Here is a 13,387-nt window from a genome sequence, read left to right on the forward strand (position 1 = left end):
AAGGACGGGCTGTAAGGGTTATGTTTACCTGTAGGTATGACAAGGGAAAGGTTTAAGAGAACAAATTAAATGGCACGACTCGCAGACACGACACCCACCGGTCGTAGTGCTTCTCCGATCCCTTGCAGTCCACCTCGCTGACGTAGTGGCAGATGAAATTCTTCTGGTCGAACACAGTGTAGTTAGCGCACAAGAAGTCGTAACGCTGACCGAAGAGGCAATTGTGGTACACCTGTCAAGAGAGAAAGAGAGAGAGAGAAGGTTAATATAAAGACGACAGTTACCACAGCTCTTTGAAGCACCTTCACTTTATCACAGCCTTCTCGATAATGGAAAGTCCTTTTAATCCCCCTTTTTCTTCCTGTTGGTACTTGTAAAGATCCTGTATTCTGCTTTTAGTATTGTGAATTGCTGGATACCGCAAAGAAATAGTTAATAATCAATATATCTTGACAATCCTTCAGCACCTCACCTCCTCATATCTTACCTGACACTTGTGAGGGATGGAGGCGTAGAACCCATCGTGCCTTCCGTCGCAGGTGAAATTAAACTTTGGGTCGAGGAGGTCCTTAGGGAGCTTGTTGTAGAAGGGATAATCACTCAGGTCGTACCCAATGAGCTCGTGAGGCAGATTAGGGTCAAATTTATAGTCAATCTGAGGATTACCGGTGAGAGGAGGCCTAGTCGGCAGACCCTCGCCGCCTCCATCCTCTCCACCGCCGCCGCCTTCTGCTGGGGCTGCATCCTGCGCCGCCGCAATGGCCACCAGACCTGCCGAGGCAAGGACAGTTAATAGGTGAACTTTTACTGGTGAAAGATTAAGTGTAGGATGTCGATTTTAAATGTGACTTAATAATGTAGATAGTGAAGGACAGCGTAATATTGTGCCCGATTTAATAATGCAAATAGTCAGGAGCAGTGACATTGCATATTATGCAAATGATTTATAATGTAGATAGAATTTAACGACGAAAATGTATGTCCGACTTTATAATGCAAAAGATAACCGGTCTTTCATTCTGATAAGTGGTACACTCAGGGATATGACTTCTGCCTCTTTCTTCTGTTTCATCTATTCCCGCATGACTGACATATATATATATATATATATATATATATATATATATATATATATATATATATATATATATATATATATATATATATATATATATATATATATATATATATATATATCAACCAATCATATCACTTCAGAAATTAATACCGAAAGAATTAGACTGAATTAGAATTAGAAAGAATTTCTGGAACTGTTTTGCCAGGCACTTTCTTGGGAGGCATTTGGTGCACTGAATAAGGAAAGGAAAATAGTGTGTTCTAAGAGAACATTCGGAGCCATTGCAAACTGAAGGACTGCAGATGAAGCGACTAACAGACCATAATAAAGTGACAATGTTTGTTAAGTAAAGACAGGAAATAGGAAAAAAAAATATGTAACAGAATGAATTGAGAATAATGAAAATATAGAAGCAAAATGAAAAAAAAAAAAAGAGAGATGGAAAATTAGGGCATAAATAGCAGAAATTACCAGATATGAAAAACCGTCATAGAGAAAGGGAAAGTAGGAAAAAAAAAGACGGGTGATGGGAGGGAAGTAGGGCTGAGGGCAGATAAGCAGGTAAACACTCCAGCGGGGAAGATGGGAAGGAGAGAGAAGGAAGGGAAGGATGAAGATACAGGGAAAGAGAGGGAGAGGAGGGCATTGCTCTCAGCGGTACATCGTTTTTTTTTTTCTTTTTGTTCCTCCCGAGAAGACTTAGACGCAGGAAGACAAGATCGCACACACACACACACACACACACACACACACACACACACACACATTCAAGATGGGTGAAAAAAGCTGTGGAACAGAGATTGAAAGATCAGTGGCTTGTAACTTGGTATCATAATTTAGAAACGAAATTATTAAGTAGCAATTATAGGGTGTTTAAGACAGATTTTGGCCTAGAATTGTATTTAGAAAAGTTAACAAAGGATGACAGATTACTAGTGACTAAATTTAGAACTTGTAATAATAGACTTCCTGTAAATGTTGCTAAGTATTAAGGTGTCAGTAGAGAAGATAGGGTATGTAACAAGTGTGATGTTGAGGTAGTAGGAGATGAATTTGATGTTCTTTTTAATGTACGGATGTGGAAATTGTTAGGTTACGTAATATGTATATACCAAATTATTACATAAATAGGCCAACACAATGCAAATATGTTTTGTTCATGCAAAGTACAAGTTTAAGTGTGATGAAGAAATTATCTTTGTTTTTTTAAGGATGGTGCTACGCATGTTTAGATAAATAGTGTGCAAAACAGGTCAATATTTTTTTTTTTTTCTAATTTCTTATTTAATAATAGTATGTATCATTATATATGTATACAGATTTTTTTTATTAATTTTTTTGCCATTGCTTACAGTGTATATATTTCATTTTTATGTATTTTTCTTTATGTAATATTATGCACATTCTGTATATAATTTATGGTGTTTGTATTCTTTTGCTGGAGAGCTGTGCTCCATACTTTTATATAAAGTCTGAGCTTATTCAATAAATTCAATTCAATTCATTTCATTTCAGTTCACACACACACACACACACACACACACACACACACACACACACACACACACACACACACACACACACAGCCTTACGCACATAATCGTTACACGCATGAAAGCATTTTCCCTCATTCTACTTACGCTATGCTACTTTTTTTTCTTAGTGCGTGTTTACAGTAATACGGACTTCTTTTGTTGGACATGTCAGATCTTTCAGGACAGAGACACACCATTTATGAGCAGGAGGTGCGACGGTGTTAGATGAGTTACATTTACCTAGTGTTTTCGTCCCCTTATGTATTTGGCGAACATCAGTTAGCTTAGTTTCTCTTCCAGTACTACGCACGTCGTTAATACGTATATACCATTCCGTCACTCCAGCAGACGCGATAATTCTGATCTCGTTGCTGCGTTGTTGCATTTATCAATTACTCCAGCGGACAGACAGCTCAGGAAGTCTTCCCCAAGATCAAATAAGAAAGGTAATAGATAATAAGTGAGATTGTGTTTGTATGTGATTTGCTTGCGTGTGTTTCACTACATCTCTTGGGTAACTGAAGAAGCGACCTGGAAAGTAGGAAGGCGCGTATTTCTCAAATAATAATTAATGTGGATCTGTCGCACCAAACATTATAAGATCAAAACTGAGGCGCTTGAATCCAACACACAGATAGCAGTGGGACTTGTGCATGGGTCCAACACACATTACAGTGCTTAGTCTCGGTGCGGGAACCTAACCAAGGGCGTGACTGGGCTACAAACCCGTCTGTCGCGTCGTGAACTATAGGTATTTGTGAAACAGCGGTGCATTCCCCCTCCCTCACCTGCCAGTAGGCCGCGTGTCGCCCCATAACCCCTTCAATCCCTTCACCATTCTCTTGACCTGTTGCACCATTGCCTGTCAAATACCTACGTAGCAATCTTTGGGTTGGTGATACGGTAGTGGTAGTAGTAATAGTAGTAGTAGTAGTAGTAGTAGTAGTAGTAGAGGTTGTAAGCCATCAGCCTCTATAAACAAATAACATGATGCAAAAAAATACATTTCTTCCCATCAGATAGGTGTTTTCTACTATCCCCCAGTGATAGGGTGAGGCCAAAGGGTGAGTGAGACGAAGCGAAGGAGAAAGGGAGAGGCACCGGAATGGACTGGAAGAATCTGGGAAAGGGAGAGGGAAGGACGGAGAGAATGGGGAAAGGGAGAAAGGAGATAGAAGGACGAAGCAGGAGAAAGGAGGGATAATCAGGGGAAATGAAAGAGAAGGGACGGAAAAATGAGAGGGAGAGATGAGAGGAGAAAATTTAAAGGAGAAAGGAAATGGATGAAGTGAAAGAGGGAGAGGACAAACAGACAGACAGACAGACAAGCACATGAACAGGTAGACAGATTAATAGACACAAAATGACAAAGATATTAAAAAGACCGATAACAAGCAACAAAGCAGATAGACGGGCACTGAGGAAGAAAAGGAAAAGAACAGCTCTGAGACTCAAGAAAGGAAGAGGAAAAGCAAAAACAACTCGACCCGACGCAGTGAAGGTCTGGAGAGCGGTGGAGGAATGGAGAATGAAGGGAAATGAAGGGGGGAGAGTGAAGGGAGCGGTGAGGAAGGGGGGGACGCAAGGGGGAAGGGATGGAGGGATGGGGGGTGAGGCCGGGACCTTGAACAAGCTCTACCAGTGAAAGCGCCTCGAGTGTTGGTTGGGTAGTGGTGGTGGTGATGGTGGTGGTGAAGATGATGGTGATTGGGTAGGAGTGTGGTAGTAATGGTGTGTCCCTCTATCCAGGGCCGTCACTGTCTCCTCGTCCTCCTCCTCCTCCTTCTTGACAGGGGATCATATCATGTTATTACTTTCATCTCCTATTTTTATCTCATAGTATTATTGTTGTTGTTGTTGTTGTTGTTGTTGTTGTTGCTACTACTACTGTTGTAGTTTGAGATGTTTTTTGTTGATGTTGCTCCTGTTGGAGTTTTCGGTGTTTCTTTTATTGCTTAACAGCCTTATTGCTGCTACTATTATCGTTATTATATTTTTGTTAGAGAGAAGTGAATGTTGGAAATTTGCTTTAAGTGCATGCATACGCGTTACTGTAAACTTACTTTCTCTCTCTCTCTCTCTCTCTCTCTCTCTCTCTCTCTCTCTCTCTCTCTCTCTCTCTCTCTCTCTCTCTCTCTCTCTCTCTCTCTCTCTCTCTCTCTCTCGTATGCTTGTGTTGTTTAAAAATGGCGATAGGTTTCTTACGTAAGTTTAAAGAAAGTTCAAGATTTACATGACCACACCTTAACTGACCCTGTGTGTGTGTGTGTGTGTGTGTGTGTGTGTGTGTGTGTGTGTGTGTGACATAATAATTACAGATATGCGTTGTTCTTGTCGGTGCTAATGGTGGAGGAGGAGAAGAATGAAGACGAGGAGGAGGAAGAGGGGATGGAGATGGTTGGCTGTACATGTTTTTTTTTTTTTTTTATACTATATACATGCAAATGAGGAAGATGGCGAGTCCTTCTTACAGCTAATTGGTGTAGAAAAGGAGGAGGAGGAAGAGGAGGAGGAGATAGAAGAGAAGGAGAAGGAAGAAGAGGAGGAAAAGAAGAAGAAAAAAAGAAAAAGAAAAGGAGCTTGGTTAGAAAATTTAAAAAAAAAATATGATGGTGATAATAGGAAAGAAAGTAGGTAAAAGAAGGAACTATAAATAGATTGGATGAGAGAGAGAGAGAGAGAGAGAGAGAGAGAGAGAGAGAGAGAGAGAGAGAGAGAGAGAGAGAGAGAGAGAGAGAGAATATGATGAGGAAAACTTTCCCCTTGCTGCCGACTCTGACACTTTCTCTCACTCCAGGTAGACGCCAACTTCTGTAACTCATCGACGCGAGAGAGAAAGACCCGCATCCTTCCCTCCAAATAAAAAAGAAAAAGCCAAACGCTGAGATATTTCTTCGTGGGCTATTCCAAGAAGACCATCACAACCATCACCACCACCTCCACCAATCACACCAGACCACAACAGAAAGCTCAGCCAACCAATCACGTCTTTATTATAGTGCACCACATTTTTGGGGGTTTCAGTGCTGCCGTGCCTCGAATGCTTTTAATTTTCTGCAGTGGATTTCATCGAGGTTTTCAGGAATGTTTTGGCGGGGTAGTCTTACAAGAATTATAATAGTATCTCCTCTTTCATACAGGGACTGCCACGTGTAGGCCTGGTGGCTTCTTGCAGGTTCCCTTATTTTCTTATGTTCCCATGTTCTTATGTTCTCTGTTAGGGGAACTGCGAGAACCTGACCAAACATCTCTATGACGTTTAAAAAACGGTCCTAACAGTAACACGACCATTTAGACAGAAACAGACTAACTGACCAGAGACTGCACAGACCAAAGAGACGATCAAAAAGATTCAATATAAGTCAAACAAGTCAAAAGAGCATAAAGGAAGAAAATATACTGGTATTATCAGCACTTTCCAGGCTATCTATGGTAAGCCACATTACTGTTGTATCTAAAGTAAAAAGCTGTTGGCTAGAAAAGGCGATGATTCCACCAATGAGACCAATACATCATTACACCAGACACAAGTGCACGAGGATAGAGATAATTGTTACTTCCTGCAATAAAAGAAAGTAAGAAAAAGAAATCTATGAAGTAGAAGGGTGGTGGTATCTTAACTTAACCTTACATGCAATAGGTGAAGCTTTCGCTGCCTCTCTTCAATTGTCTGAGCCAAAATTTTGTTCCTACCCCTCCCCACCCTCACTCTCTCTCTCTCTCTCTCTCTCTCTCTCTCTCTCTCTCTCTCTCTCTCTCTCTCTCTCTCTCTCTCTCTCTCTCTCTCTCTCTCTCTCTGAAGCGAAAAGATGCCCAGATAATAGTGATAATGAGAGCACCGTTATGTCACTTCCCCTTTATTCTCAGTATCATGAGCCTCCTTGGAGTCTTAATATATTTAGCCAGCAGAGGCACAAAAAAAAAAAAGAAAAAAAAATCCCGCCAACCCAAAACTGAGAGGAATGATCAAGGACACCAGGTTGCCAGGAGCTGAGTGACCTCCCCCTCATCTCTCTGCAATCGGCCCACCTTAAAAAGAAGGTAAAAAAAAAAAAGTGCTAATAGGGGGACATGTATGAACGATCGGAGGTGAAACATGAAAGATAAAAGATATATTTGCTGTCTCTTTCTTCCTCCTCCTCCTCCTCCTCCTCCTCCTCCTCCTCCTCCTCCCTGCGTGCCCATCCTAGTAGCACTTCCTGCAGGGGTGTTTTGACGTGTGAGATAAAAAAAAAAAAAGTGTATAAGAAAAAGAAAGTTGATGAGAGTTGTTGGTGGTAGTGGTGGTGGTAGTGATAGCAGCTTGATATGGGCATATGAAGTGGTGCTGATGATGTAAAGACTGTTAGACTGGGTAGAGGGAGATAAAAAAAAAAAAAGTTTGGTGTAAGAACAGATAGTTTATGAGGGAGTTGTTGCTGGTGGTGGTGGTGGTGGTGGTGGTGGTATTGTTGGTGCTGATGGTATGTCGGGCACATGAAGTGATCCTGATAATGTAAAGACTATTAGATTAGAGAAATTATGACTCTGAGAAGTTCTTTAAGATGCAAAAGTGAGGATAGGATGTGAGGATGTGGCGTTGGGTGTAAGGGTGAAATATCATAAGGTGCGAGGATTAGGTGTAGTACTCTCGCTGTAATGTGTGTGAGGGTGAGGGTGTGGCAGAGGAGTGCTGCAGCGGAACCTTGGACGAGATTAGATACGTGATCCAGTGAGCTGGTGTGGGAGATTTAAGTGGTGGTAAGAATTGAGGGTGATCTAGATGAGAGGTGCTAAGAGGTGTAGATATGATGGATAAAGGGTGGCAAAGGATGAAGAGTAGATGGATTATGGGTGTTGGTGAGTGAGGATTGAGGGTGATGTAGATCAGAGGTGCTAAGGGGCGTCGATGTGATGGATAAGGGATGGCAAAGGATGAATTATGGATGATTTATCGGCATTAATTTAGTGAGGATGAGAGAGTGGTGGACAAAGGATGTCAATGAATGAGGAAATGATGAACGTGATGGATTAAATGGTGAGGGTGTGATAATTAAGGGATACTAGTAAATGAGTGTGGAGGATAAGGGATACCAGTGAATGAGAGGTGCTAAGGGATGAGAGGGGATACCGAAAGATGAGGGTGATGCATTGAACATATTAGTGAGGACGTGATGGGTGACAACTGCTAGTGAATGTCAATAGAAATGATGAATGAAAGATACCAAGGGGTGGTGGGCAAGAGGAGCTTTCAGGAGAGGCAAGGGGCGTGGTGGACAGACGTAAGTAAATTCCTCCCATCGTAACCTTCAGCTGGACTCGCCTAACTGTTCCCGCTCGACCTGTCCTGCGGGTGGGGAAGTGTTGGTGGGCACGTGGTCCAGTTAGCGCCTGACGTCATACGGGTGAAGGTGGAGGCTCTTGTAGTGACAGTAGTAGTAGCAGTAGTGGTAGTGGTGGTAGCAGTCGTTCTGTGCTTCTGCTCTTCCGTGTTTTTTTTTTTTTTCGTCGTTTACTCTTTTTCATTCTCTTAAATCTTAACTTTTTTTCTGCTAATGTTCTCCGTTATTTCCCTCATTTTCTCTTTCTTTAGCGCCATTACTTTTTTTCCTGCTTCTTATGCTCTTCCGTATTACTTTTCTCATTTTCGCGCTCTCATCTACATAATTTTTCTTCTTTTCTACCTGTTGTTTCTCTCCTTCGTTACTTTTCTCGTTCCCGACGTCACTTTTGCATTTTTTTTTTTTTTTGCTTTTCTAGCTTTTTGCTTCCTTCCTTCGTCTGTATCTTTAATTTTTTACTTCCTCTTTTCTTCCGTATTATTTATTCCCCTTTATTCTCTTTTTCTACCTCTCACTTTTTTCCCTGCGTTCGTATGTTTGGTGAAAACACTCAACAAAAAAAAAAAGATACAAAATAATATATTTTTAAGCAATCGAAAGTTTCCTCTAGTAGCAATGACTTTAAGACCGCTAGATTTAACCTTAAGTGTGAAATATGAAAGAAGGAACACATATTCTTAGCGGACGAATGGAAGAAATCAAGCAGCAGCGTGGAGCGAGCGAGTGAGAGCGCGATGGAAAAGTTTTGTTTTTTTATAGAGAAGCTTGGATAAATTTATGGATAAGGATGACAGATGGTGCAAGCTTTCCTGCCCTGCCTTGCGTTGGCTGCCTTGCCTCTTCCTGACCCTAAGTTATTATGATCGTGTTTTATTTTTACTTATCCGTCACACACACACACACACACACACACACACACACACACACACACACACACACACTCTCTCTCTCTCTCTCTCTCTCTCTCTCTCTCTCTCTCTCTCTCTCTCTCTCTCTCTCTCTCTCTCTCTCTCTCTCTCTCTCTCTCTCTCAATAAATTAAATAAAGATGAGATTGCACAATTCTTAAGTTCTATTCAAGGAGATTTTTTCCCACTTACTGCTAAAAGCTTGTAAATTCCACACATTCTAACGGAAACATGCAAGAGACAGGACAGGACAGCAGCAGATATTTCATCACATCTACGTATTATCCACCTGTAACGCCTCACTCACTCAGACTTGCATGCGCGGGAAATACATGATTGTTGTAGTGTTAGGATACTTCAAGGGTCTTAAAGCTCAGGTGCATGTGGAGGAAAGAATATTTACTTATGCCTTGTTATCTTCTTTGCATCCTTACTTCCATTCCATCATGCTGAGAATTATCGTTGCATGTTTCTTCCTCGCAAAAAATAAATAAATAAATAAATAAATGAATGAATAAAATGTTGCTAACGAGGACGTGGTCATGAATAGATAGTGAAATGATACATATCTCGTGGTAGCATCGTCTGACATACGTAGTAAACATCAAATCGCACGTAGAATTCACACATTTTTTTAGTAACAAAGTGGATGTTGAAGATGCGAGAGCATTCATTTCTTTCAGTTGCTGTAAAATGTAATATAATGCTCTCTCTCTCTCTCTCTCTCTCTCTCTCTCTCTCTCTCTCTCTCTCTCTCTCTCTCTCTCTCTCTCTCTCTCTCTCTCTCTCTCTCTCTCTCTCTCTCTCTCTCTCTCTCTCACTGTTGTAGTCGTCGTCGTTGTCGTGAGAGCAGTGACGGTTGGATTTCACGCCTCAGGTCCATTACACTCTCTGGTGCGGCCTTAATACACCTGCTCTCACCTGGCCCCATTCAGCTTGACGACAGCACTGGGCGGTGGATGGTGGCGTGGCGGCCCGAGTGTCTGCCAAGGTGGTAGTGAGTGGCGTGAAGGTCCAGTGAGATGGCGAGTGTAGAATGGACGGGTTTTTGGTGTGGATAGATCAGTGGAAGAAACTCAATGATGGGACTGAGTGTAATAGAAGAAGGCTTGAGCTTTTAATATATACGGACTGTTTTAGCGGCGGGTCTCCAGGTTAGTGGGTCCCAAAGCCCATAACCAGCACGCGATGCCTGGCCTGAGGCTCCCACACTTGCCTTGTGGCGTGCACACAGACGGGAGACTCAATGAAAGGCTGTGTGTATAAGTACTGACGAGACATCTTGCATTGAAGGTCCTCGTATGACATCGAGAATAAAGGAACTGCCAAGTGTGTAGACCTGACGGCTTCCTGCAGCTTCCCTTATTTTTTATTTATTTACTTATTTATTTTTTTCTTCTTATTTTCTTAGGACAAGCGTTCAAAACTGTGCGAATGAGACCAAACTCTTGACAGGAAGCATTGTCTTCGAGGGCTGTAGTATGTCAGTGTGGATGTGCATTAAGACACACCATTAGCTTGATTTCCTCTCAGTCCGCGTTATGAATGATCTGAATGCGTTTTAACAATACGTGGTTGTATATTCTTTATCCGCCATGTGAGGGGTTGGGTTTCGTGAGCTGAAAGAAGAAAATTTTACATCAAGCCTTGTAGTGAATGTCTCCCTTCATTCATGTTCCCGTGTCCGTATAAAGTACTAAAGATGGTCAACAGACATGTTATATAAATCACTTATTTATTTATTTATTTATTTATTTTATTTTTATTTATCTATTTTTTATTTATTTTTTTTTTTTATTTATTTATCTTTGTTTTCTTTTTATGAAAGCAGGGTAAGCCTCAGGCTGCAGTGTGATGGCGGAGAGAGTCGGCAAGAAGGAAACAATGCTGCTCTCGTGAGTGATCGCAGCCTCAACAATCGGTCATTAATGTGGTGTTTTTAGGAGAACCGCAGCACGGCAGTTGCGCCGCGGACCAATGATTACCAGTGATAGAAATCCCGCCATCACGGAAGACGATGAAAGATTCTGTGAGACGGTTGTTTTTTGGTGAAACTTCGAACTTGTCACTTTATGGTTCACTCTCTAGTTAGCAATGACAGAGACCATGGCAGCAGGAGGTCAAGTTGGAGACCCGCTAAGCTGTCTCTGAGTGTTTTCCGTATTAATGACCTTTGAAGCTGCACTCGGTAAAAGACCACCACCCGTTGTACAGTACGTGATGCTGACTGTGACACTTCGAATTCTGAATGTGGATCTGGGCAAAACATAGTAGATGTAAATTTGAATGCCCTTAATTTCCAAGTTTCCTGAATGGTATTGAGGACTCGCAGAAAAAAAAAAATCTACAGACAGAAATAAGTACAAGCATCGTGACCTTACAATGCCAGTAATAAGCGGTACGACATCTTCGTGCTCAAACTTCCTTATTAATTCACAGATTAAACGGAGAAGGCAAAGCGAACGGAGAACAATGAAGCGAAAAAGTGTGACCTTCATGCTCCATACTGACAGCTGGACAAAACCAACCGACCTTTCACACCAAACTCAGACTAAAAAAAAAAAAAAAAAAAAAAGAAAAAAAAAAAAAAAAAACTAAAAACTTACTAGTGACCGAGAAGGGTGAGCCAACCAGGAAACCATATATCAGACCAAAGAAAGACGAAACACCAGGTAGCAAAATGTCCTTAACAGGCCGCGAAGGAGACGGATAGACGGAGGGGTGAGAGGGAAGAGGAAAAGAATAATGATGCCAGGCTGAGGAACAGGTGAAGGCGCAGGGGTGTGGCGGGACAGATGGTCAGGTGGTCAGGACAGGACGTGAGGTGTGTGGGAGAAGTGGATAGTGGAGAGGTGGAGCACATCGAGACGGCAACAAGTGTGTGGTTTTGACATTAAGAACAAGTTGACCTTCTCTCCCAAATTTGCTGACGAAGAAGAAAAAAATATTAATCATTCCTCCTTTATTTGTACAATGTTTCCCTTATTCTTGCCAGTGATCTAACTCACGCAGGGATGAGAACTTGATGCCTCTTTTTGGTGCCTAACTAAATCTCCGCCACTGCCTGAATAGGATGTGTGAGGACAATGAAGGACGAGTTTGGAGACAAGGGAGATAATAAACGCAACATAGGACGGGTAATCGAGTATAGCCTGACGAAAGGAGACGTAGAGGGAGACAGGACAGAGAGAAGCGGTGGGGAGCGAAGCAAAGGAAGGGAGGACGTATGGAGAAGGAAAACAGCTCTGTACTAAAGGTCCCACAGGCGACACAAGAAAATGATCCAGTCTGGCGCCGCCGCGGTGACCCTCGCGCGCACTTTCGTTTCTGGTTGAGTCTTGTGTGAGACATTTTTTTGTGCAAGCGGCCCGTATAAGACACTGCACCAGTATCCTTGGAAAATTACGATTACCGTGTGTGCGTTCAGCCGCGTTGCACTGGCTTCCTTGCTGTCCCGCGTGCTCGACCCGCAGAAAGACACAGAACGGTAACCTGGGTAAATATAAGCAACTGATATTTTAACGAGCACTAAATGTCCAATCCGCATTTGTCGCCAGCAAAAGCGAGTATCTACAACTAACATTACTTAAGGTTGACGGACACTTAACTGGTGTTTTGACCGGTTTTTCCCCACCAGCGACTCAGCAAATGCAACTGTCAATCTGTCAATGTTTCGTCTCGTTTTGAAAGATTATAAATTGTTCGTCGTTAGAGAGAAATGTCGATTTTCAGTAGGGTGCAGACAAGTAAAATATTAAACTTCTTTTAAGCAACTCACTTTTCCTATTTAACAAGACGGAGGAGAATGAGGCAACAGAAAGATTACCAGTTGAACTCTTCCTCTTGCCTTTCATTCTTCCCTTCCCATCCTTCCCTCCCTCACCAACTTTTCTGCTTCATGAACTTTATCATTTCTTTTTAAATATACTGAATTTCTTACCACGTAGATCTTCATTTTATATTTCCCACCTTGACCACGTCGACTTTTCTTCTTTCATCATGTCTCCGTGTATTTCCAAACATCTCCCGTCCGTCTCCTTTACGCGTGGTATTCCTCAAGCATGTCCCTTCCTCAACCTTCCCTCTCTGCCTGACCTTCAAATCCTCGCTCGCGTGTCTTCCTGGAACGGAGGTCACTGAGTTATGTCCGGCTGTTCAGTGTGTCACCTCGACGTGTTTAAACTTCTGATGGTTCGTTTTATGCCCGTTGAATCATAAAACTCTCCAGATGGGATGTTTGATTGGGAAACTAAAGAAAGGACTTCAAACTGTCTCGAGAGGCAAATAAAACTAGTAAAATTAACAAAAAAATTAGGTTGCTGCAGCAAGAACCAGACGTACGAAGCTAGAATGAGTAAATGCCAGAATCACCTGAGTCTGCCTTGGATCGCTGATAAAGGTGCAGAGTTTCCTCGTTCTCGTTCAAGGCAGGAAAGACAATATACGTAGAGCCAGGTGACCTTATAATGTTCTTGTCCCTACCTCCTTCCTCCTCCTCCCTTCTCATCCCCCTTCTCCTCCTCCTCCTCTTCCTCTTCCTCCTTCT

General features: G+C 42.1%; 1 protein-coding gene and 1 long non-coding RNA gene across 3 annotated transcripts in view; both read right to left on the minus strand.

The window, feature by feature from the left end:
- LOC135107354 (uncharacterized) overlaps positions 1-13,387 on the minus strand; it is a 33,203-nt gene that overhangs the window by 1,446 nt on the left and 18,370 nt on the right. For both annotated transcript variants that reach the window (XM_064017093.1, XM_064017094.1), the window contains exons 3-4: positions 488-771; positions 99-232 (exon numbers count right to left, since the gene is read on the minus strand). In XM_064017093.1, the coding sequence (XP_063873163.1) occupies positions 99-232; positions 488-771 (418 nt within the window). The remainder of the gene's footprint in view (positions 1-98; positions 233-487; positions 772-13,387) is intronic.
- LOC135107357 (uncharacterized) overlaps positions 4,574-13,387 on the minus strand; it is a 10,752-nt gene continuing 1,938 nt past the window's right edge. The window contains exons 1-2 of the long non-coding RNA XR_010271721.1: positions 12,811-13,387; positions 4,574-6,642 (exon numbers count right to left, since the gene is read on the minus strand). The exon at positions 12,811-13,387 is cut by the window's right edge and continues 1,938 nt beyond it. This is a non-coding gene — a long non-coding RNA (uncharacterized LOC135107357). The remainder of the gene's footprint in view (positions 6,643-12,810) is intronic.

This window comes from Scylla paramamosain, chromosome 15 (assembly GCF_035594125.1).
Source record: "Scylla paramamosain isolate STU-SP2022 chromosome 15, ASM3559412v1, whole genome shotgun sequence".
Taxonomy (NCBI): Eukaryota; Metazoa; Arthropoda; class Malacostraca; order Decapoda; family Portunidae; genus Scylla; species Scylla paramamosain.